This window comes from Zootoca vivipara, chromosome 4, assembly GCF_965207765.1.
Source record: "Zootoca vivipara chromosome 4, rZooViv2.hap1.1, whole genome shotgun sequence".
NCBI lineage: Eukaryota > Metazoa > Chordata > Lepidosauria > Squamata > Lacertidae > Zootoca > Zootoca vivipara.
This window is the reverse complement of record NC_142587.1, coordinates 48,320,149-48,345,508: the sequence shown is the minus strand read 5'-3', so window position 1 is coordinate 48,345,508 and position 25,360 is coordinate 48,320,149. Positions and strand designations below refer to the sequence as shown.

The 25,360-nt window shown below is 44.8% G+C and overlaps 1 protein-coding gene across 1 annotated transcript; it reads left to right on the top strand.

Moving 5' to 3' along the window:
- The first annotated feature begins 1,139 nt into the window (after window positions 1-1,139).
- CRYAA (crystallin alpha A) lies at window positions 1,140-7,432 on the top strand. The gene is made up of 3 exons (XM_035115676.3): window positions 1,140-2,939; window positions 4,858-4,980; window positions 6,356-7,432. The coding sequence occupies exons 1-3, from the start codon at window positions 2,751-2,753 to the stop codon at window positions 6,563-6,565; spliced, it is 522 nt and encodes a 173-aa protein (XP_034971567.1). The 5' UTR covers window positions 1,140-2,750; the 3' UTR covers window positions 6,566-7,432.
- Window positions 7,433-25,360: the final 17,928 nt, after the last annotated feature.

Here is a 25,360-nt window from a genome sequence, read left to right as displayed (position 1 = left end):
GCAGCTCAAATGGAAAAGCTGTTCCAAATTCAAGCACATGCTGCAATAAAATGAACCCCCAACAATTTTAAATATGGAAGAAGGTGAAATTGTATGGTCTAAAGGGCAGGAACCAAGACAAAGCTAAGGGGTCCCTTTACCTTTTTCAGGGACCCAGGTGGCGCTGTGGGTTAAACCACTGAGCCTAGGGCTTGCTGATCAGAAGGTCGGCGGTTTGAATCCCTGTGACGGGGTGAGCTCCTGTTGCTTGGTCCCAGCTCCTGTCAACCTAGCAGTTCGAAAGCACGTCAAAATGCAAGTAGATAAATAGGAACCGCTACAGCGGGAAGGTAAACGGCGTTTCTGTTGCTGCTTGCTCTGGTTTGCCAGAAGGGGCTTAGTCATGCTGGCCACATGACCTGGAAACTGGGCTTTTAAGGTTCCTACCTTCCTTACTGGGAAGCAGGTGGCGCTGTGGGTTAAACCACAGAGCCAAGGGCATGCCGATCAGAAGGTCGGTGGTTCGAATCCCTGCGACGGGGTGAGCTCCCGTTGCTCGGTCCCATCTCCTGCCAACCTAGCAGTTCGAAAGCACGTCAAAGTGTAAGTAGATAAATAGGAACCGCTCCGGCAGGAAGGTAAACGGCGTTTCTGTTGCTGCTTGCTCTGGTTCGCCAGAAGCGGCTTTGTCATGCTGGCCACATGACCTAGAAGCTGTACGCCGGCTCCCTCGGCCAATAATGCAAGATGAGCGCAGCAACCCCAGAGTCGGTCACGACCATAGCTGCCAAGTTATCCCTTTTTTTAAAGGGAAATTCCCTTATGCTGAATAGGCTTCCTCGTGAGAAAAGGGAAAACTTGGCAGCTATGGTCACGACTGGACCTAATGGTCAGGGGTCCCTTTACCTTTTTAAAGGACAGGAACCAAGACAAAGCTAATGCTCAGGCATTTGCCCTTAAAAACAGGAGGCCTTGGTTGCTGGGTTCCTACATATCTGGTTGGCTGCTGTGGGAAGAGGATGCTGAGCTAGACAGGCCTTTGATCTGATCCAGTTTTCGAAAACACTGAGCTGATACCAAGCATTTTCCAAAAGTTCAGTCTGGTCCTGGCCTTGCACAGCAATAGGGGTCTCCCCACCCCAGTTCCCTGTTTCTTGTAAAGGGTAGAAGATGAGATAACATGTAAGCTTAACATTCAGGAATATCTCAGTTGACACTCTGCAGGCCATTGTGCACATGATAAATTTAAAATTAACATGACAAATACCCATTGTAGATGGATCATGAATAAGTAAGGAAGAGCCACCACAAAATCCCATATAGAGAGACGTCCTCACCTGAAAATGCATATCTCCTCTTCCAGCTAGAGGAAGGAACGTTTGTGGGTGGCAGGAGAGGGGGGCACAGCTCAGAAATGCTGCAAGGATAGAGCAGCTTCACTCATTCAATTACTTGGATGACTGAATTCCAGAGCAAGCCTCGGATTTCTGCCTATGTGGATTTTTGTCTCACACTAAGGAAGGGATGGGGAACTTGTGGCTCTCCAGATGTTGCTGGATTGCAACTTCCACCCTCACTAACCAATTCTCATGATGGTTGCTGCTGATGGGCAATGGAGTTCGACAACATCTCGAAGGCCCCAGGTTGCTTCATCTACATTTAAGGGACAACTACATGACAGCTTTCAGTTTGAAGTTTTAAAGTGAAACAATATATTATTGTTGGTATACTATATTATTATACCAACAGTAGATTGATCATGAGAAGAAGTTTGCCACAAAGTAAACGAAATATTGTTACAACTGCCAAATGTACATTTCAGCAATGCTTGCAAAGAACCATATAGTGTACAAAAATAATTATTCTTGTGTTAAAGAATGCTCTAAGCAGCAGACAACAGACAGGCTTCCAGATAAGGTCCTGTTTCAAGACCTCCCTTAGATGATAACACCTCAAAAGCGTTTCAATGCCCTCTTTGCAGTTTTTGCAACTGGGAGGCCTTCAAGAATGTTTCTCTATCCAGTGAAGTGTCTCAGTTCCAAGAGGATAACACCACTCCAAGGGCCCAAAATTTGCGCCTCCCAGCATGAGGTGCTGGGAGCAGAGCAAGCCAGCTATTTCAAATCAACTTTAAATACACAGCCTGAATTTGCTAGAATATGATTGAACCCTACCTGAAACCAGTAAGAGTCTGGAAGCATGCCTTCTATTTTCTGTCAATTAGCGGAAACCCTCTCTCTTTTTTTGGGTGGGAGGGAGAGGTAAAGTATACAGTGTAAAATGTCTGTAAAATATTTGCTTTCTTCCCTCTCGAGTCTCGGGCGAACACCAAACCAACATGCGAGTAAAAAAAGGCTAGTGAATTTTCTCGTTAAAATGTTCCACAGTAATGCCAACGACAATAACAGTCTTTTGGAACGGCTCGTGTAGGTGAGGGTTGGTGTTCTGTACTGCCGGGCCTTGGTGACACCCCCCTATGTCCGCAGAATGCTGCAGGCCAGCCAGCTGCTGTTCAGAGAGATATCTGGCACTGATTCTAACCAGACTGTCACTCTCGGGTCAGCCCCTACAATTTCTGCTGACCAGATTGGCCTTCATCATGAGATCATGTCTTTCCAGAGAAATCCCACTAATGCCTTCATTCTGTGAAAGTCGTATATATAGAGGGAAGTTTTCTACACCTCCACTGTGCAGTCCAGCAAAGAGACTTCTCTGTCACAAAGCAACTGCACTGTCTCCTCTCCACCGCCAAACTTGCAGCAGCAGAGACCATGGATATTACCATTCAGCACCCCTGGTTCAAACGGGCTCTTGGACCTTTAATTCCAAGCCGTTTGTTTGATCAGTTTTTTGGAGAAGGTCTTTTTGAATATGATCTCCTGCCTTTGCTTTCCTCGACCATCAGCCCATACTACAGGCAATCTCTCTTCCGCACTGTTCTGGAGTCAGGTGTCTCTGAGGTAAGATTCATGTTCCTGAATACATTAGAAGCTCTTAAAAAAAGAAGAAGCTTTTTGCAAACTACCAGGTGTGTTGCATGGTTTAATCAGTTTAATCCCATATTGAATGGGATAGATAGATTAGGTGCCAGAAAGAACAATATTTGACAGAAACCGTAGTTCAGGATTTATGTGATGACAGTTTTAAGAAAAATAAGCAGAATTGGAATATCGTAATTTTAACATCTCTTAACTATCTGAAGGGAGTGTGTCGCATGTTTAGATGATCTCTGTGTCACTTACAAATTAGGTAAAGGTAAAGGGACCCCTGACCATTAGGTCCAGTCGTGACCGACTCTGGGGTTGCGGCGCTCATCTCGCGTTATTGGCCGAGGGAACCGGCGTACAGCTTCCAGGTCATGTGGCCAGCATGACAAAGCCGCTTCTGGCAAACCAGAGCAGCACACGCAAACGCCGTTTACCTTCCTGCTGTAGCGGTACCTATTTATCTACTTGCACCTTGACGTGCTTTCGAACTGCTAGGTTGGCAGGAGCTGGGACCGAGCAACGGGAGCTCACCCCGTCGCGGGGATTTGAACTGCCTACCTTCTGATCAGCAAGCCCTAGGCTCTGTGGTTTAACCAACAGTGTTTAAAAAACACATAGGAAGGTGCTTTATTCTGAGTCAGAAATTGGTCCGTCTAGCTTAGAATTGTCTACATCAGGGATGGGGAACCTGTGACCTAGATACTGCTCCCATCATTTCTGACCATTGGCCATGGTGGCTAGGGATGATGGGAACTGGAGTCCAGAAATGTCTGGATAGTTAGATTCCCAATCCCTGGTCCAGACTAACTGGCAGTAGCTTTACAGGGTTTCTGCCAGCCCTACCTGGAGATGCTGGGGACTTTGTATATTGTTGCATTTCATGGAATCATAGAATTGTGGAGTTGGAGAGGACCCTGAGGATCATCTAGTCCAACCCCCTGCAATGCAGGAATAAGCAGCCGTCCCATACGGGGATCAAAGTTGCAACCTTGGCATTATCAGCACCATGCTCTAACCAACTAAGCTATCAAATTGAACCTGAGGCATTGTGTATGCAAAACAGATTCCCTAACAATGAGTTGTGGCCTTTTCCCTAAAAATGAAGCAGATTCTTACTTAATCAAGTACATTTTTTTGCCTTTTTAAAAATGCGGGTTTTGAGTTTTGTTTGATGCGCTGCATAGTGGCCTCTTGGGAAGAGCAGCTAAAAGGTTATTCATAAAGTGTTGCTTTTCAGGCTGCGTTCAGAACATTCCGAACATTATGGTCTGGCTCAGAAATCTAGGAAGAGCTCAGCCAATGAAAAGCAGTGGCAGCTTCTAAAAGTTAGCCATGAAACTCAAGTCTCCTGCAGTGTCTGTGCACGCCCAGGTTTTTAGTCATACAGGCAAGTTGCAAAAACTGCCAAAAGCCTCTGATTACCCTTTGGGTTGCTGGGGGCAAGAAATAATCTATCCACAAAATAGATAAATGCTGAAGTGACTTGGCGGAAACTGCTGCATTGCAAAAAGCATTTAGGCAATTGTATGTAGCATCCTAAAATCACATACAAATTTGCCAATCCAGAGTACCTGTAGTTAGAGTAAAGTCACTGGTGCCAATTGTGAGTAAACTGACTCAAGTTGTAGACTGAATTCTCACCTGCTTTTCAAAACAAATCCGTTTGAAAAATGAAAAGAATAATAAAATGACAATTGCTAATTTCAAGGGTTTAAGAACATGTCTTAATAATTTTGCCGTCACAAATGATCTCACAGGGAATCTTAGAAATATAATCACAAAGTAAATGATATGACTTAAAAGCTACTTTGTTCTTTAAATAATTGCATAGTCTTAGTAATTCTAATTCTGTTTGGGGGGTGGGGGGTGTTTCTTGTTATTTTACTTTTAGGTAAGATCTGACCGGGACAAGTTTACAATCTTTTTGGATGTAAAACATTTCTCTCCTGAAGATTTGAGTGTGAAGGTCATTGAAGACTTTGTGGAAATTCATGGCAAACACAGTGAGAGACAGGTAAGGGAGAAAGAAAGTACAAATTACTCAGCTGTAATGAAAAACAGATTTATTTTATTTAGCATTAACTACTGAGATTTAGCTCAGAGGTGTATGCATCTGCTTTAGGAAAGGTCAAATGTCAGATTTTATGATACTGTTATGGTTAGGATTTTTAAAAATCCATTTTCTTTCATCATGTACTCCATAGCATTTAGATGACAGTGGGCATCACTGGGTAATTATTTTTTTCAGAACAGAAATCATGTACTGTACTGTAATGTAATGTAATCTGAAACTCCAAGAAAATGCCTGCACTTTAATAGCTCTGAAACAGGATAGATAGCTGGGTTGGTCCATAGAAAACAAAATCCAAAATCTACAGTAGTGCAGTACCTTTATTGGGGCCAATAAAAAATAAAATAAAATAAATGAGCAAGTTTTCAAGTTCTTCATAACCCTTCATCTAGTTAAATAAAACCTGCGAGTTGGGCATTGAGTGGGTGTGGAGAGATAAGAATGGCTTGACTGGAATGGAGACGTGAAGACTAAATGAGATTAGCTTGCCTTGGGTGCTAATGGGTTTCAGATCAAGACTGTTAGGACAAAGAAAATCTCTCTCTCTCTCTCTCTCTCTCTCTCTCTCTCTCTCTCTCTCTCTCTCACACACACACACACACACACACACACAATCCAACAATTCCAAGGTTTCCTTTGTGAGGCAAAGAACAAAGTAAAGAGAAATGAGTCTTAAATTAGCAAAGCTAGAGATTAATTTTAGGTGGTACACTAGGTAAAAAGTCAATAGAAGCCCAATTGAGTAGCATTTCCTAGTGGTCAGTAGCTCTGAATCAACTGTGAAGGCTGAGCTTTTATAAGCCAACATGAATGAGAAGTGTTTAAAAGAAGGCACGAGAAGGAATCAAGAGCCTTGGGCTTGGAAAGTTACTACATCTGAAATGGAAAGGCTTCAAAAACTGGAAGGCAGGAATACCCCAAGGCCTACAACCATGCTCAGTGAGTGAAATCTTAGGCACCATCCGCAGTATACATTTAAAGCAGAATCATGTCACTTTAAACAGTTGTGATCCCCCCCCCAAAAAAATAAATCCTGGGAGCTGTAGTGCTGAGAGTTGTTGGGAGACCCCCTGGGCCCCTCCCAGAGCTATAATTCCCAGAGTTCCCTTTGAAGAAGGATTGACTGTTAAACCACTCTGTGTACTCCATTTTGTATCCGAGACTCCCCTTTATGTTACAGCTGAGGAGGTCTTTGCAAGCCACTCAGCCTGAGTTCTCTATCTTTGCAGTTGAAATACTGATTAGGTACTTTATCTCACAGGACAGCTGCAAGCTTGAAAAAAAAGTAATGCTATCAGTTTCTTTTGTCTCTTATCAGGATGACCATGGGTATATTTCCCGTGAATTCCACCGTCGGTACCGCTTCCCATCCAACGTGGACCAAGCGGCCATCACCTGCTCTCTCTCTGCTGATGGCATGCTGACCTTCTCGGCTCCCAAGGTCCAGTCCAACACTGACCCCAGCCACAGCGAGAGACCCATCCCTGTATCCCGTGAGGAGAAGCCAACCTCGGCTCCTTCTTCTTAGGCTGAACCTGCTGCTGCTGAAGAAGCATCTGGGCTGTCACACTTCACTTGCAGGCCTCCTTCACAGAGCCATTACATAGATATCAGTGAATATCTAGAAGGGTTTCTCTCTCTTTCTCTTTTTTGTTCTAATTTTTCTCTTGGATGGAATGAGAGGCCAGGTGAGCAGCTAGAGGACTTTGAAGCTGAAGCCTAAAACCTTGTGATGTCGGGGTGACAACGTGGGAGGCGAAAGGGTGCTGCAGCAGATCTGACACACTTGCTGAAATGGTCTAGGATGCTGTGCTAGTTTGGATAAACATCTGCCAAGCCCCAAACATAAGAGCTGGCCAGACAGCAGCATTAGCTCTCAATGCATCAATTGTTAATGCTAAGTTTGGTGCAGCAAAAGCAACAGTACAGGCTTGTTCTACCCTAAAGTAATTAAGAGCAAGCGAGAGCTAAGCTGATTAGTGAGAGGGGAGAAGAAGAGGAAGAAAGAGTGGGTGGTACTTGTAACGAATGTGCCATGCACTTTTTAAAAGGAGGAAAACCCACAAAAAAGTGTTTGGAAAGGGTTGTAACTTTTTTCCTAGCAAAGTTGAAAGAGGGGGGAAAAAAGTACATCCATTTACAACATCAACTGTCGTTTCCTCTGCTGGTGCAAGGACAAGCCCATCTCTCCATGGTCTTTGCAGACCCACTTGGGGGTCCATCACAAGTGCTGAGGCTTCAAATCCCTACTGAGCTTTCCCCCAGGCCTGCGTGTTATCACACCATCTCCCTTAATCTTGCTGTAATTCTAACATAGCTCCACCTCTTTTACTGATGTCTGGCACGCAATCTGAGAACTCAGCCAGTGGCAGTCAATAAAGAAAATGTGAAACAAGCAACTTGTCTTCTTTCCCCACCGACCTGCCCACCTTCTCCTCTCTGTTTCTCCATGAAGCCTTCTCTAATCTTTTGTCCAACGTGGGGCTCGAACCCATGATCCTGAGATTAAGAGTCTCATGCTCTAGCAACTGTTCTCTCTCTCGCTCTCTCTTTCGTATGAGCTATTCTTTCTCCAGGGAAGTACAGTTGTACCTTGGTTTTCGAACAACTTAGTTCACAAACAACTTGGAACTTGAACATCACAAACACGGAAGTAGGTGTTTTGGTTTGCAAACTTTGCCTCGGAAGCCGTATGTCCACCATGACTTCCGCAGCTTCCGGTTGGCTGCAGGATGCTCCTGCAGCAATTGGGAACTGCACCTTAGTTTCTGAATGTTTCGGAAATCAAACGGACTTCCAGAACACATTCTGTTCGAAAATCAAGGTACAACTATATGGCAATGCCGATCCCTTCCCATCCATGCAACTCACTGGGTGACTTTGGGCCTACCTTGCAAGGTTGTTCTGAAGATTAAAGGAGCAGGGGAGAAAACTGTGTACATCGCCCTGATCTCCTTGAAGGCAGGATGCAATATAAATGCAATAATTATATTGAATACCATATACAATTGTGTATCATACATTCTGTTGCCACAAGGTATTGGGTTGATATCCTGCACTTAAAGAATTTACAGTCCAGACACTCAACTTTTTTGACATAGACAGAGAATGGAATTGAAGTAGGAGAGTGAATGGACTCTCTTAACTGGGCAGGAAGTGGCTACTGTTTGAGCATCGATAATCAGGGTATGCTTTGAGTATCATATATTGTTAGCAGTGCTAGGAACTGAAGCAAGCCCATTTCTACAAGAAGATTTTCAATCTTCAGAAACAAGTGAGAAGTCAAATGAGTGAAACTTTCAGGCAAGGAGGGTCCTGCTCTGGGTGAGAATTGGGCTAGATGGCCTTCCCATTATCTTCCAGACCTATAAGCCTTTCCCTGTCTCTAATAACCTATGTACACCTTTTTAATGTTATGGACTGCACTCAGCTGCATTCGTCACAATAACGTGATCTGAATGCATTTTAAACATAGAATACCAGATGGCGCCAAAGAGTGAGAATTGTTTAAAATGGGATTTCTCATTGTAATTTTTCCTTTTGGTAAAAACAATCTAATATCTGACTTATTTAAAGTGTTGTATCCCTGTGTTTAGATCCACAATCTGATAGCGATCATGTAGGGTTGCCTACTGGGAAGCAATTGCTTTACACTCTACCTACCACAAGAGGTCAGGCTTTGCTATAGTTCTGGTAAGGGAATCCAAAAATTGTGAAGTGGATTTCTAATGTCTTGGGGAATCAGCTAAAGTAAAACTCCTGTCCGCATTTAGTAAGGAAAAGGGTGTCTGCTAATAGCAATACTTTCACAAATGGCACAAAACGGATCAAAGTTGGCTCTATACTGCTTTTGACAGCCCCTCAGTTGCATCTGTTCTTTGATGCTCCGTAAAACAGCGAGAAAATCTCCAGGCGCTGACTGAATTCTTCATCAAATAATTGCAGATCAATTCAGCATTTAGAACAGAGATAGTTACCCTTGGGGGAATATTGTGTGCTTTCTGAATGTGGCACTGCAGCTTTTAAAACCTAAATATGAGCATACTCCAAATTCACATCTTAGGCTCTAGGCAGAAAGACAATTTAAGTTTGTTTAAACGATACATCATAGAAAAGTTATTATTTCCACATAACATACTGTACTATAAATGTTAGCAATGTTATGCCATAAAAACAATACCTGCCAAGGTATTGTTGCATGCCACCCCAATCTCTGAGCAGTGTGAGATTCCAGGGGTCCCAGGCACTCCCTCAGGTTTCGTGTTTCCTTTTGGGAATGAGACATAGTGGAGAGTGTGGTGTCTTTATGATATATGGTTTATTTACACACATATACAACCTGAGTCTATGATGGAGGGGTTTGCAGCATCAATACCAAGTAGGTCTTGCTACTCCAATAGCTGCAGCCTTGGATTGAAACAGAAATCAAACATTGTGCTCTGCCTCTCTGGTTTTCCGGAGCAAACTCTGCCCTCTCAATTCAGGCTTTGTCCTTATAATTATCTCTGAGTTGAGGGAGGGGGCCCAACACATTTGCTGTCTGGCACAGAACCCCCTTTCTTTGTTCTCTCATTGGCCCATCACACAGGTGATCACCTTCAACCCAAGAAGCTAGCTTGGCTTACATTTTAACACTTGCTGGATCCAGGGATCAGAAGGCTTGATTAGAATTTAACAGCCACAAACTCATAACAATATAAAATCCTGCTGTCCATGCACTGTTTGCAAAAGAGGCCACTTATTCAGTAATGTTTCTGTCATGGATGGCCAGCAGAAATCCACATTTTTGTTGAACAGAGCAGTAGACATTGTCTGAGAGAAAATGCCTCTTTATAAAGAAAAGCAGCTTAGCAGGTGACGAGGAGCTCCTTAGCCGCACAGTTCCTGTCATTGCTCTCCTGAAAGCTCTCCTGAAAATACATCTGAAAATATCTCTTGTAAATATGGTTTACAGGGAGCTAATCTGCCCACTTGCAACCCAGCCCAAATATTTTTTCATTCTATATTTAAGCATTGCTTTGACTGTTTACAAATCCACAGTGGAAAAGCAGAGCTGTGTGGTGCACAGAGCGACGATAGCCACAATCTCTATCTATCCCGTTGTTTCTTACATATTTTTATGTGCCCCCACCCCTGAACCAATTTTGATCTGAATTGAGATAAAAAAAATCTTTTAAAGCTAGTAATGTGTACACAGTCTAAACAAGGGATAACCTGAAGGACACACGTAAGGCCAGAATTAACAGTAGTTCCTGGTCCTTTAATAGGATGAATTTTGACCCTATCTAAAACAGGCCAAACACCATCTTCCTGATCAACTGGATATTGTGGTTCTAAGACACCTTGTGATTCACCCCAGCATGACCCTGGCATGCCCCATTTCCAAATCCCTAGCAGCAGTGACCCACCACTGCCAATAGTTCTATGCCTATGGAACACCCCATGGGCAAATCTAGGGCTTCCTGAGGGGCGTAAGTGCTGCCCCATGGAGGGAGCACTATTCCAGTGATGGAACAGCATTTACACTGCATCCTAAGGCTGGCTTCTAATCACATATGACACCCTGCTGCCATTTCCAGCTAAACACAACCGACTTTCATTTAACAAATAATAATTCAATAATTACATCCCAAATAGTTACAAGATAAAACAGATGAACAATGGAACACAGCATAAATGGGTAAAATGATTCATATGAAATGTGAACTGGCCTGGACCCTGCACACATCATCTGAGGCCCTTGTGTGCCTCCTTCATGAAAGTTCTGGATGAGGTTATTGTTTTTGTTTGTTATTATGCTATGCATTTTGGTGTTTTTGTATTGTAAGTTACCCTGTGATCCTCGGATGAAAGGCAGTAAAGAAATTTTATAAATAACTAGCTGGCCCGGCCACGCGTTGCTGTGTTTCATCCCTGTGATTCCCCCCACTCTGTCCGGACCCATGACCTTTCCTGGCCCCTCTTCCCCCCATCTCCCAGCCAGGAGAACACCCACCTCTACTCGGCCTAATCTGCAAAGCCGAGGTGAGATGTTGTGGAGAGGGAAGCTTTCCTACCTGCAATAATAGTGTTGCTGCCGCTAGAGGCCGCTGTTTGTGCAACCTCTCCTGTGTTCACAGCATCCCCGGCTGTCTGAGTTTTGTGTTAGGAAACAGTGGGTTTTACCTGCTTTACCTGCCATAGGTGTGGCATCTGTACGTAAACGGTATGCGAACCCTCGGATATTTGAATGTGACATTGTGTACAAATTTCAACACAATCGGTCAAGTGGTTGCGGAGAAAGGTTGGGAGTCATACACATGGACCTTTTACATTTTTATATATACAGTATAGATAGTAGGGGAAGAAATTCCAAATAGAGACCAAAATTTGTTCATGTATGGAACAACTGCAGCATGGGACGCTTTTAGTCCCATGGCAAAGATGAGGTTTACCTTTTTAAGTTGTAGAAGGGGTGGTGTGGCTCCTGGGGAGGTCTGGATCTTGGTGGTGGTGGTGTTCGTGGAGTGGTCTGGGTCCCTGGGTGGTCTGGGATTTGGGTGGGGTGAGGTCAGGCTCCTAGGGGGGTCTTAGTCCTGGGGGGGGTGGAGGAGAGGTGAGGCGTCTTGGGTGGTCCTGGTATTGGGGGGTTGAGAGGGGAGGGTTGAGGAGAGGTGAGGGTCCTTGGGGGGTCTTGGTATTGGGGGTGGAGGGTTGTGTAGGGGGTTGGTGGGGGGGCGGGCTTCTGAGGGGGTTGTGTCCATGGGGGTCATGAAAATGAAAATAATGAAAATGAAAATAAAACTACTTCAAAGTCCAGAATTTCCATTTAAGGCCAAAATTGCTCTAGGAAAGAAACTGTTCTTGAGACGGCTTGTTCTCGCCTTCGTTGTTCTATATCTCCGTCCCGATGGCAGGAGCTCAAAGAAACGATGACCAGGATGCGATGAATCTCTTGATATGTCTAGTGCCTTTCTATGGCACCTGATGGTATAAATATGTTCCAAGGTAGAGAGAGAACAACTAATGATACTCTCAGCTGTTTCGATAATTCTGCTCAACGCTGTCCTATCCCGACAAGTGCAGCTTCCGTACCACACACACAAGCCATACGTGAGCACTCTCTCAATGGCACAGTGATAGAAAGCAAGCAGCAACTTTTGCGGAAGGTTATTTTTCCTTAAAATTCTCAAAAAGTACAGTCTGTGCTGCGGCTTCTTCGCAATCTCCCTTATATTGACACTCCAGGAGAAATCCTCCTGTAACTCAATGCCCAGGAATCTGAACATTGTCACCCTCTCCACACAGGTTCCATCAATCAAAAGAGGCTGACATCGATAAAGTCTTGGGTTTACAATTTTGGGAGAGGGAAGACTGCGGCACTGGGGAGCGGGCAGGCTGGCAAGATTTAGATTTAGAGGCCTGAGTTGCCCTATCCTCACATGAAGTCTTGGGTTTGCAATTTTGGGAGAGGGGAGACTGCCCGCTGGGGAGCGGGAGGGCTGGCAAAGTCCCCTAGATTTAGAGGCCCTAGGCTTCAGCCTACTTAAGCTTTACATAAATCTGGCACTGTCGGGTGGCCTACATGCCTGTTCAGCCTTCTCCCTCAAACGGTGAAAATCCAGACAGAAAAGTTGTTGAGTTAGTTTTGCCCAAATAATACTGTGACTACAGTGTTCCAGATATGCCAACCCTATCTTTTACTATTAAATTGGATTTGCGCTAGAGCTACACAGCTATAGAAAAAAACACACTGGAAATGCTCTGCAAAAAAACATTGTAAAGCTCACAATTGAAAATTATCAAGTTGCAATTTCAGCTCTACAGCGCTATCTCCCCTTCATGGATCAATGCCTTGTCGTGGCGAAGGGGCTTGAATAACTCGGAGAAGCTATGAGCTATGCCATGCAGGGCCACCCAAGATGGACAGGTCATAGTGGAGAGTTTTGACTAAACGTGATCCACCTGGAGAAGGAACTGGCAAGCCACTCCAGTATCCCTGCCAAGAAAACTCCATGGACAAAGACAACAGGCATATAAAAGTTATGACGCTGGAAGATGAGCCCCTCAGGTCGGAAGGCGTCCAACATGCTACTGAGGAAGAGCGGAGGACAAGTACAAGTAGATTCAGAGCTGATGAAGCGGCTGGGCCAAAGCCGAAAGGATGCTCAGTTGCGGATATGCCTGGAAGCGAAAGGAAAGTCCGATGCTGTAAAGAAAAATATTGCATAGGAACCTGGAATGTAAGAACCATGAGTGGAGGTAAGCTGGATGTGGTCAAAAATGAGATGACAAGAATAAATATCGACATCCTGGGCATCAGTGAACTAAAATGGAAGGGAATGGGCGAATTCAGTTCGGGTGACTATCATATCTACTACTGTGGGCAAGAATCCTGTAGCAGAAATGGAGTGGCCCTCATAGTCAACAAAAGAGTGGCAAAAGCTGTAATGGGATGCAATCTCAAAAATGACAGAATGATCTCGATACGAATCCAAGGCAGACCTTTTAACATCACAGTAATCCAAGTTTATGCACCAACTACCGGTGCTGAAGAAAGTGAAATTGACCAATTCTATGAAGACCTACAACAACTTCTAGAAATGACACCAAAGAAGGATGTTCTTCTCATTACAGGGGATTGGAATGCTAAAGTAGGGAATCAAGAGATAAAAGGAACAACTGGCAAGTTTGGCCTTGGAGTTCAAAATGAAGCAGGGCAAAGGCTAATAGAGTTCTGTCAAGAGAACAAGCTGGTCATCACAAACACTCTCTTCCAACAACACAAGAGACGACTCTACACATGGATATCACCAAATGGGCAGCATCGAAATCAGATTGATTATATTCTCTGCAGCCAAAGATGGAGAAGCTCTATACCAGGGGTCCCCAAACTACGGCCCCCGGGCCGGATGCGGCCCAATCGGCCTTCCAATCCGGCCCGCGACGACCCCCGCCGCCCGCTGCCGCCGCCCGCTCTCACGGCGCGCGGCGCAGCGGCGATCTGAAAAATCGGCAAAAAAATCGCCGAAAATCCTTTGTGCGCATGCGTACGGGCCTCTCCCGACCCGGAAGAGGTCATTTCTGGTGCACTTCCGGGTCGGGGGAGGCCCATACGCATGCGCACAAGCGATTTTCGCCGATTTTTTCCCCGCCCGTGTGCGTGTGCGCATGCGCACGGGCGCACACTCCCCCGCCCTCCGGCCCGCTGCGCGCGCACTCCCCTGCAGTCCGGCCCACCGCGCGGTCGGCGCGGCGGGCACCGGCCCGCCGCTCGGTAAGTCTGGGGACCCCTGCTCTATACAGTCAGCAAAAACAAGACCTGGAGCTGACTGTAACTCAGATCATCAGCTTCTTATAGCAAAATTCCAGCTTAAACTGAAGAAAGTAGGAAAAAGCACTGGGCCAGTAAGATACAATCTGAATCAAATCCCTTATGAATACACAGTGGAAGTGAGGAACAGGTTTAAGGATTTAGATTTGGTGGACAGAGTGCCTGAAGAACTATGGATGGAGGCTCGTAACATTATACAGGAGGCAGCAACGAAAACCATCCCAAGGAAAAGGAAATGCAAGAAAGCAAAATGGCTATCCAACGAGGCCTTACAAATAGCGGAGGAGAGGAGGCAAGCAAAATGCAAGGGAGATAGGGAAAGATACAGGAAACTGAATGCAGATTTCCAAAAAACAGCAAGGAGAGACAAGAGGGTCTTCTTAAATGAGCAATGCAAAGAAATAGAGGAAAACAATAGAATGGGGAAAACCAGAGATCTGTTCAAGAAAATTGGAGATATGAAAGGAACATTTCGTACAAAGATTACCATAATCAAGGACAAAAGTGGTAAGGACCTAACAGAAGCAGAAGACATCAAGAAGAGGTGGCAGGAATACACAGAGGAATTATACCAGAAAGATATGGAGGTCTCGTACACCCCAGGTAGTGTGGTTGCTGACCTTGAGCCAGACATCTTGGAGAGTGAAGTCAAATGGGCCTTAGAAAGCACTGCTAATAACAAGGCCAGTGGAAGTGATGGTATTCCAGCTGAACTATTTAAAATTTTAAAAGATGATGCTGTTAAGGTGCTACACCCAATATGCCAGCAAGTTTGGAAAACTCAGCAATGGCCAGAGGATTGGAGAAGATCAGTCTACATCCCAATTCCAAAGAAGGGCAGTGCCAAAGAATGCTCCAACTACCGCACAATTGCGCTCATTTCACACACTAGCAAGGTTATGCTTAAAATTCTACAAGGCAGGCTTAGGCAGTATGTGGACCGAGAACTCCCAGAAGTGCAAGCTGGATTTCGAAAGGGCAGAGGAACCAGAGACCAAATAGCAAACATGCGCTGGATTATGGAGAAAGCTAGAGAGTTCCAGAAAAACGTCTACTTCTGCTTCATTGACTATGCAAAAGCCTTTGACTGTGTCGACCACAGCAAACTATGGCAAGTTCTTAAAGAAATGGGAGTGCCTGATCACCTCATCTGTCTCCTGAGAAATCTCTATGTGGGACAAGAAGCTACAGTTAGAACTGGATATGGAACAACTGAGTGGTTCAAAATTGGGAAAGGAGTACGACAAGGTTGTATATTGTCTCCCTGCTTATTTAACTTATATGCAGAATTCATCATGCGAAAGGCTGGACTAGATGAATCCCAAGCAGGAATTAAGATTGCCGGAAGAAATATCAACAACCTCAGATATGCAGATGACACAACCTTGATGGCAGAAAGCGAGGAGGAATTAAAGAACCTTTTAATGAGGGTGAAAGAGGAGAGCGCAAAATATGGTCTGAAGCTCAACATCAAAAAAACCAAGATCATGGCCACTGGTCCCATCACCTCCTGGCAAATAGAAGGGGAAGAAATGGAGGCAGTGAGAGATTTTACTTTCTTGGGCTCCTTGATCACTGCAGATGGTGACAGCAGTCACGAAATTAAAAGACGCCTGCTTCTTGGGAGAAAAGCAATGACAAACCTAGACAGCATCTTAAAAAGCAGAGACATCACTTTGCCGACAAAGGTCCGTATAGTTAAAGCTATGGTTTTCCCAGTAGTGATGTATGGAAGTGAGAGCTGGACCATAAAGAAGGCTGATCGTCGAAGAATTGATGCTTTTGAATTATGGTGCTGGAGGAGACTCTTGAGAGTCCCATGGACTGCTAGAAGATCAAACCTATCCATTCTTAAAGAAATCAGCCCTGAGTGCTCCCTGGAAGGACAGATCGTGAAGCTGAGGCTCCAATACTTTGGCCACCTCATGAGAAGAGAAGAATCCTTGGAAAAGACCCTGATGTTGGGAAAGATGGAGGGCACTAGGAGAAGGGGACGACAGAGGACGAGATGGTTGGACAGTGTTCTCGAAGCTACGAACATGAGTTTGACCAAACTGCGGGAGGCAGTGCAAGACAGGAGTGCCTGGCGTGCTATGTTCCATGGGGTCACGAAGAGTCGGACACGACTAAACGACTAAACAACAACAACAGCGCTATCTAGTGTCACAATGTTATAACGCTGCATTTTGACTGATGCAGCTGAGTCCTTGGACTGGCCAACTGTTCAAACAGAGGGCTGTCTGATGGTCCTTCACACCAAAGGCTGTCCTTTGTAATGTAGGTCACACAACAACCCTCGAGGAAGCTTTGATGCTCTCTGCCTACAGGACTCATCATGAAGGAGAATCTCTGATACATGCAGGGGCAGGGACTCAATTGTGCCGTGCAGAATTCACCCCTGACTAACCTAGACTTTTGTTTTAGTTTATTATGCCAAATTTGTTTCATGTGTGGTAATTTAAAAAAAATGCCACAAACATTTATGGAGCACACTATGTTTCACAGCACCCATGCATTTTTAGTACAGCTCAGGAAGCCTTCATGGAGGCATAATGCCTTCCCTAAATGTATTTGTTCTTTCTAAATAAGTATAGTGTCTCGGGACTTTAACCATGGGGTGATCTCCTAAGCACACTCATTTAAATTAATGGGTATACTCTGAGTATGGCTTGGATATCACCGATAATTTGTGTGCAGTGAGATTCCCTCCTTTTTTTCCTTTTTTTTTTTTTGATAAGTGGATATATTATGTTTTTTAAAATAATACCATTCTGAATGAAGTTAAACACTTCTGACCAACCCCAAGCTATTTTATTTTATTTTTAATAAACTTTATTATTTAAAAATAAATTTGTACAGATATGTCTTCAGTATACATTATACAAAGTAATTTCCAATTCAACAAATTCATGACAAAAATACACAAAAGTTACGAAAAAGAATTATGTAAGTCATATATGATCTAACACAAAAAACTATATTCGCAACGTGAACGATTTATGACTGATATTTCTCTTCCTATTATATCATAGCTACTTCCAGACCTCCTAATTATACAATATCAGATTCTTTCAATACTACGGGTTGGTATTCTAGTTTTCCCGTTTCCGTCCTTTTCTTTTCCCCCTCTTCGAATCCCAAGCTATTTTAAAGCAGTACAAAAATACTATGAGGAAAAATGAAAATGTTTTTGGCATGTATTTCTTGGAGATTATGGTCCTGAATGATCAGTTCCAGCCTTTCCCAACTTGGCTCTCCCTCCCAGATGTTTTGTGCTGGCTGGGGCTGATGGGAGTTGTAGTCCAAGACACCTGGAGGGCGCCAGGTTGGGGGAGAGTGGCCTATGCCATTTAAACAGCACCATATATGGTAGCCAAGCCTGCTCCTTTTGTTCTTCCACAGAAAGCACCGCTCGATCAAGCAGTAAACTACCGTACTGAGTTCTGCTGCTACTGCTGCTGCTCTCGATGTTTCCTGCCTTTGTTCTGGAAAATGACAAGCCCGTATTGTTTCTCAGCTGAGGAAAAGAGCAGCATTGCACACACCTTGAGCCAAGCTGCTAGCATTAATCACACCAATCACATTAGCCCAAACTCGTGTGGCTAAAGTGACACCGCCCTGCAGCGAGAGAGCTGCAAAAAGCGGCAGGCCCAACCAATTTGGCTAAGCCTTGCACAATGGCACAAATGTCCTCCCTTCAGCGAAAAAGCGAAGGTTGGAAATAAGTCTGCCTTCCAGAGGGGGGCCCTGCTGCAGCACTTTGCTGCCGGCATGTGACACGAGGAAGGATTATTTGCAGGAGTACATTAAGAGCAGCACTTTATTACAGCAGTGTCAAGCTGCGCTCAAAGGCTCGGTTCTTTCAGCATTTGCTGTGGCGGTAATGACCATTGCTCCCGTCTCCAAGAGGCATGCGGCAGTCAACGAGGTCTTCTGTAACACTTCCAGGTAGTGCCCATCCTAAATTACCGCGCTTGCTAATTAAGTGGCTGGGCACTGTTATTCTGGCTATCTCCCAGGTTCCCCTCGAGACCCTAGTTATATGTTAACTTTACACTGTGTCTGGTTTGTACCAGTTCTTCCAGCAGCAAATGGCAAAGTGGTCACTTGACGCTGTGGCCATTTTAAAACCCTGACTTATTGGGGGAAGGGCTGCGGCTCAGGGGCACAGCACCTGCGTGCTTTGCAGGCCCAGGGTCCCAGGTTCAAGCCTGACAACTCCAGGTAGGGCTGGGAGCCTTTTCTGTCTGAAATCCTGGAGAGTTTCTGGCAGTCACTGCAGACAACACTGAGCTAGACAGACCAAAACAGCCTGACTCTCAGCATACGGAAGCACCCAGTGTTCCTATGTTTTGTGCCATCAAACCCTAAATCAGGCATGGCCAAATGTGGCCCTCCAGCTGCTTTGGGACTACAATTCCCATTATCCCTGACCACTGGTCCTGTTAGCTAGGGATGATGGGAGCTGTAGTCCCAAAACAGCTGAAGGGCCAAGTTTGGCCATGCCTGCCCTAAATGGACATAAAGGAGAAAAGACAGGAGTAGGCATGTACTGTTCTACTGCCTTCGAGGTCTTTTTTTCACTTTTGAACTCTGTTACTTGTTTGCAAAGTGTTGCAAATGTAGGATAGATAGACCAAGGCTGTGTACACACAGCATATTTTTAAAGCGCATCCAAATAATTCCGGGAACTGTAGGCTGGGAGTTGTAGCATTGTGAAGGGTATGTTGCAGTTCCCAGGATTCTTGGGAGGGCAGAATGTGCTTTAAATGAATGGTGTTTACGCAGCCCAATATACATTTTAAATTCAAATATATTATTATGAAGGGGGTGGGAGACCTCCCAACCCAATAAATTAATGAATGTCAGACAATAGCTAATATTTGGGATATTGAATGAAGGGGGGCAATACAGTGGTACCTCGCTAGACGAATGCCCTGCTAGATGAATTTTTCGCTAGACGAATGGGTTTTGCGATCGGAGGTTGCCTCACAAGACGAATTCATTTTGTGAAAAATTCGTCTAGCGAATTGCGGTTTCCCATAGGAATGCATTGAAATTCAATTAATGCGTTCCTATGGGCAAAATAAATAAATAAATACCAATTCAATGCATTCCTATGGGATTCACAAGACGAATTTTTGCAAAACGAATTGACTCACAGAGCGAATTAAATTCGTCTTGCGGGGCACCACTGTATGGGCTGAAGCAGTCCTCTTGAACCGTGCCAAAGGAAATTCCTGGGTTTAGCCTATGCAAACTAGGCTAGCTGGGCTGGTTGAAGGTAGGACAGTATGAATCAATGGCCAGGCATTTGCACATCAAAGAAGATGCTCAGGTCTGTGCCAAAACAGAGGCTGCCAAGAAACCATGCCTAGCCTTGTGGATGGCAGGATCTAGAATCAATCTAGATTGAAAGGATGAGTTCAAATGATTCCAAATTGAGAGAGAAAAGGTGTGTTTTTTTATTCTACAAGTGGGCTAGGGTGTAAATGGCCTAAATTCTTAATGAATTCTGGAGCATTTAAAGAATTGTGGATTTGGACAGGGAAATTCTATTCAATTATATGGGCTACAAACTCCCTGACCCTTTAAATGATGGTTTGTTTGTGGCTTTGTAGATAACTCTTCTTCAGTGCAATAGGCAAGAATGACAATATTTCTTCAGGTCAATTACAGTGGCTTGGGCCACATCTGAAGTTGAACTAGGCAATGTCTACAGTATACTTAGCCGAGTGGTCAGTTACTTCACCACATAATGCCACATGAAAGAACTTTTAATGTTGAAATCATGGATGGGGATGAGGAGGTTGAACTGAAGCAACTTTGCAAAAACAGACATTCTGAAGTAAAGATGTGCAGCCTTCCAAAATAAAGACTGCCTTTCCCAATTGTTCTCTTCTCCCCTAACTCAGGAGACAAGAGGGCAAAAACATAACATAACATAGCCAATGCAATTCTGGGCTGCATCAATAGGAGTATAGAATCTAGATCAAGGGAAGTAATAGTACCACTGTATTCTGCTCTGGTCAGACCTCACCTGGAGTACTGTGTCCAGTTCTGGGCACCACAGTTCAAGAAGGATACTGACAAGCTGGAACGTGTCCAGAAGAGGGCAACCAAAATGGTCAAAGGCCTGGAAACTATGCCTTATGAGGAACGGCTTAGGGAGCTGGGTATGTTTAGCCTGGAGAAGAGAAGGTTAAGGGGTGATATGATAGCCATGTTCAAATATATAAAATGATGTCATATAGAGGAGAGAGAAAGGTTGTTTTCTGCTGCTCCAGAGAAGCGAACACGGAGCAATGGATTCAAACTACAAGAAAGAAGATTCCACCTAAAGATTAGGAAGAACTTCCTGACAGTAAGAGCTGTTTGGCAGTGGAATTTGCTACCAAGGAGTGTGGTGGAGTCTCCTTCTTTGGAGGTCTTTAAGCAGAGGCTTGACAGGCATATGTCAAGAATGCTTTGATGGTGTTTCCTGCTTGGCAGGGGGTTCAATTAGAGCATTCTGGCCATGATTCACTGTCCTCCATTTTCTCACAGAAAAGAGGGGTCAAAAGAATAATGGGCTTCTGCAGCCATTTTAAGTGAAGGGGAGATATTTAAGAGGCAACAAAAACAAAACAATGGAGAACAGCTCCAGCTTCCAAAATCAACAAACCAAGTGGGCAAAAAAGGTGCCAAAAACTATTTCTTGAAGAACTTCAAAATATTTGTTCTGCCTGATGTGATCCGCATAAATGTAGTCAGCAGAGCACATTCCTCATGCAGTAGATATGAAATGACCTTTGCTCCTGATTATGAGTTACATTTTACTTAAAATGCTAGAGGCATAACAACCCTCTGGAGTGAAGTGATATGAAAATATTTGTTTTTAAAGTACCTTTTGAGGTTTATCTCACTTGGTTTGCTGGAAATGTGCACGTCCCCATTTTGCAAGTCACTGATATATACAGGGAGTGTGGCTGATTTGTGAATATTAGCAAGAACACTCAAAAGTTCCCCTGGGCACAAATATTGAAGGATTAATGAACTTAAATGGGCAATAATGGAATTTTCTGGTTAGTTTGGCTGCATACGAAGGGTTAAATTGCATTCTCAGGAAATGTATCTGTTGCACATGCATGCACTTCACTGTATGATCAGGCTACAACAGGTAGTTATTAAAATACCAATTGTGGGGATTCCCAAAAAGGGGGAAGGGAGGAAAAGAATAAAAAAGGGAGCAGGACAGGAGGGTGGAAATTGGGAGTCCAATCCGGAGGGAACTGCTGCCTCAGTCCTGGGCCTCCCCTCCCCGCCACTGGGTCTGTGCTCAGTCCAGCCGCCACAGCCACTGCCAGCCCCTCACTGCCCAGCAGAGGAGGGGATGGGGTGGGGGAAAGCATTGGGAAGGAGGAGAGACAGAAACACAGAGAGAGAGGCCAGGCAGGCAGGCGAGGCAACAAGATCCAGGGCTAGAGGAAACCACCAAAGCCCTTTTGTTTCATGGAGCTGAGTTATCTATTCCTGTTCAATTTCAGGCTTCCTCATATTGCCCTGTAAGACACCCCTACTCATCTGACTCAATCAGCACACAAAGAGCATAGCTGCCAAGTTATCCCTTACTTTAAGGGATTTTCCCTTATGCTGAATAGGCTTCCTCGCGAGAAAAGGGAAAACTTGGCAGCTATGACAAAGAGCATGATTCAGGCAGAGTTGTAATTGTAAACAAGGCTTTGGTTGTGTGTGTGTGTGTGTGCAATTGTAAATACTTATAACAAAACTCTGTTGTGCAAAACTGTGTTTAAGTTGTCCCTAAGCTCTTAGCAAATCTTGAAGTACTAAACTGACCCTGAGCTAAAATCCCTGTGAGGACTTTGCCTCATCTACCTGGGATTCTGACTCCCCATAACCTCTTCCGTGTTCCTATGGGGTGTGCTCCAAACATCAGGAATGTGGCGACTTGGACTACAGGGCTGCAAGCTCATGCTTTAAAATTGAAATCTGAATTCTGAAGTTGCAAGCAAGACATGAGCAGCACTCTTCTTATGAAGCCCCGCAACTGCTTTCCAGAAGCATGAGGCCTCTGAGACTGGCCAGAACATATAGCCACTAATAGCGTTATCATCTATGAATCTATCTAATCCCCTGTACAACTTGGCGTCCATCACTACAGCTTGTGGCAGCATGTTCTATAGTTTAATCATGTCCTTCATTCTGATATGCAGTTTTGATCCATTTGGCTGGGTTCACGATTATATTCATTTGGGCAGGCGCACTATTTCCTACCGCAGCGACCTGTGACAAAAAGGAAAGCAAGACCTTGACACTGTTGTGTCACCTAAACTCACAAAGGGTCTCTCCATGGGTTCAAGAACTGGAAAATATGGTTCAAAAACAGTTCCGGGCAGTCCAACTTTAAGCCATAAGAGCCATTACTTCAACACATTGCTGACTTTCTGAGAAGAGCATGGGAGGGTTCCAGCTCAAGCCATTTTACAGCCTGAGGTAAAAGGCAAGATGAAATACAAGATGGCTCCCTCCATTCAACATACAGAAGCCAACCAGACCGGCAATTGAACCTTACTCAACACTGAAGTGAGCAACAGTGTCCTCCATTGCACCTGAAGGCAACAGGGGTAGCTTAGGGGTGCAGGTCAGGCAATATGGTACACATAGCTCTGCCCTCCAAGACTTTGCCACCACTCCTTGTTCTCTCCCCTGCCCCCTCCCAGCATCTGCTGCCTGACTGGGCTGCCTCATTCTGCCTAATGGTAGAGCCAGACCAGGTTCCAGAGGGAAAGGATACCCACTTTCCTTAAGAGTAGATTCTCCATTTCCAGTTAAGAGTTTCGCTTTCTACCATTTTGCTAAATCCTCTGCATCCTAGGTAGTACAGGGAGAAGGAAGGACGGCATTTTTGTGTAAAATTAAAACACTGGCTTTGATCTGGAAAACATGCTTCCTCCTAGCAAAGGTTGTCTGAAGTCCTGTTTATAGAACTGTTCTGCGCAGCATCTGTCAGATTTTTCAAAACTACAAAATCTGACAGGAAACGCGCTTAAACACACACAAACACAGAAGACAGAAATGACTTGAAGCTAATGTGACAGCAAGGATTGGACAGGTTTTTAATTGATCTTGACAGCTCTGACATCACTGCATGCCTGACAGTCTGTGTTACTAATGGACTGAGTGGCAAGCAAAGTAGGTCATGAACCCTGGGGCTCTCCACTTGCGATAACAGAACACGCCCTTCCATGGGTAGAAACGTATATGTGTGCGTATTTGTGTTTAAATATGTACAGATCTTGCAAACAAAAATATAAATTATGGGTTGGATTCAGGCTAAGTTACTTTGATTGTTATTGAAATCAACAGGACTTAAAAGTCCCGACTTACAGTACTTGTCTCCGTTATTTCTCCAAAAGGTCCAGATTTGATGAAGTGAAGGGCCTTGAGGGCCGGCCAAAGTTGTTAACCTTTTTTTTTTAAGGATTGAAGTTGTTGAGCTTTTTTTAGAATTGAAGTTGTTCAGGTGTGTTTTTTTTATGATTTTACCCCAGGAACTAAACTCCCACAGGGGCTGGATTTAACTGACCAGTGGGCCGGATTAGGCCCACAAAACAGACTTTGGACATGCCTGCCTTAACAGCAGTGCCCCGTAGTCAGCAATGCTGTTGTGAAGTATCACAGATTTAACTTGCTTACAATTTAGCCATACTTTTGCTGGGTCTTTCAGGAGGTCCAAACCCAGATGAGGGGGATGGAGTGCTTGGGACCAGCAAAGATGCCCCACGCTGTCCTGGCCTTGTATTGCCTTATGAAGCACCTGGAGGAATTATCCAGTGGATTGACCACACAAGTCATAAGCTGCACGATTGTGGTGTGAGAGTACTCTCTCACACAGTGGTCCAGCTGCATCTGCTCTGAAGGTATCTGAATAATGATATCCTTGGATCAGTGAATCTGTGAGTGAGTGACTGGATCTCAGGCATCCAACCAAGCACAGTGGTCCACACAGGGGCCTGCCCAGTGGCAGACCTTGGTGCCTGTCTCAAATTTCAGTGGTGCCCTGTGCAATGCCAAAAGCCAGCACCCCCCGCCTATCGCCTCCCATAGGGCATCATAGTTGCGGCGCCTGCAGTGGCACCCCAGAAGCTCTGCGCCCGGTGTGACCGAAACGGTCGTGCTCCCCTAAATCCACCTTTGGCTTGCCTGGGATATTAGGTGTGGGGGCACCAGTCATAGGATGTCTATTCAGCTGCTCACTCAACAGTTGAAACAAACAACTCACTTTTCCAGCTCGGTTAAGCAGTTAGTCTCCCTTCCAAATTCTGGGAATTGCAGCTCTGTGGGTGGAAAAGAGGTCTCCTGACAACTTTCAGCACCATAAGCTATAGTCCCCAGGATTCTATGGCAGCTCAGAGTGGGATGATACTGCTTTAAATGTGTAGTGCAAATGGGTCCCTAGAGAGACCATAGGCCCATCTAATTCAATACTGCTGGCACAGACTGGGAGCAGTTTTCCAGGATTTCCAAGAAAGAGCCTTCCTAGCCGTATGCGGAGATGCTGGGAATTAAATGTGGCACCTTCTATGTGCAAAGCATGTGCTCTGCTGCTTGGGTATGGACCTCCCCCTACAGCCCTTTCTACTCTTGTTAACTGGGTAGTGAAGAAAGTTTCCCAGGTCACTCACTTAACAACACCCTCCCTTACATGTCACTGAAGTAACAGAACTTAATTCCAGGTACCTGGGCTAGGACAAGGTTGTGAACAGTTAGTACTGTTGGCCATCATTAACTAATGCACAAAATGAAAAAATTCCTTCAGTAGCACCTTAAAGACCAACTAAGTTTTTATTTTGGTATGAGCTTTCGTGTGCATGCACACTTCTTCAGATACAGTGAAATACGAGTCCCCAGGCACTTATGTAGAGAAGGGGTGGGGAGGGGGTGGGGAGGGGGAGGGGAGGGGAGGGGAGGGGGGATCACTCAGAAGGGTGGTGGATGCACAAAAGAACA

Bases quoted from the DNA above. Each gene is read 5' to 3' on its own strand.
- CRYAA (XM_035115676.3), top strand. From the start codon at position 2,751: ATGGATATTACCATTCAGCACCCCTGGTTCAAACGGGCTCTTGGACCT. The intron at 2,940-4,857 runs GTAAGATTCATG...TTTTACTTTTAG, and splicing joins TGGAGTCAGGTGTCTCTGAG to GTAAGATCTGACCGGGACAA. The intron at 4,981-6,355 runs GTAAGGGAGAAA...GTCTCTTATCAG, and splicing joins GCAAACACAGTGAGAGACAG to GATGACCATGGGTATATTTC.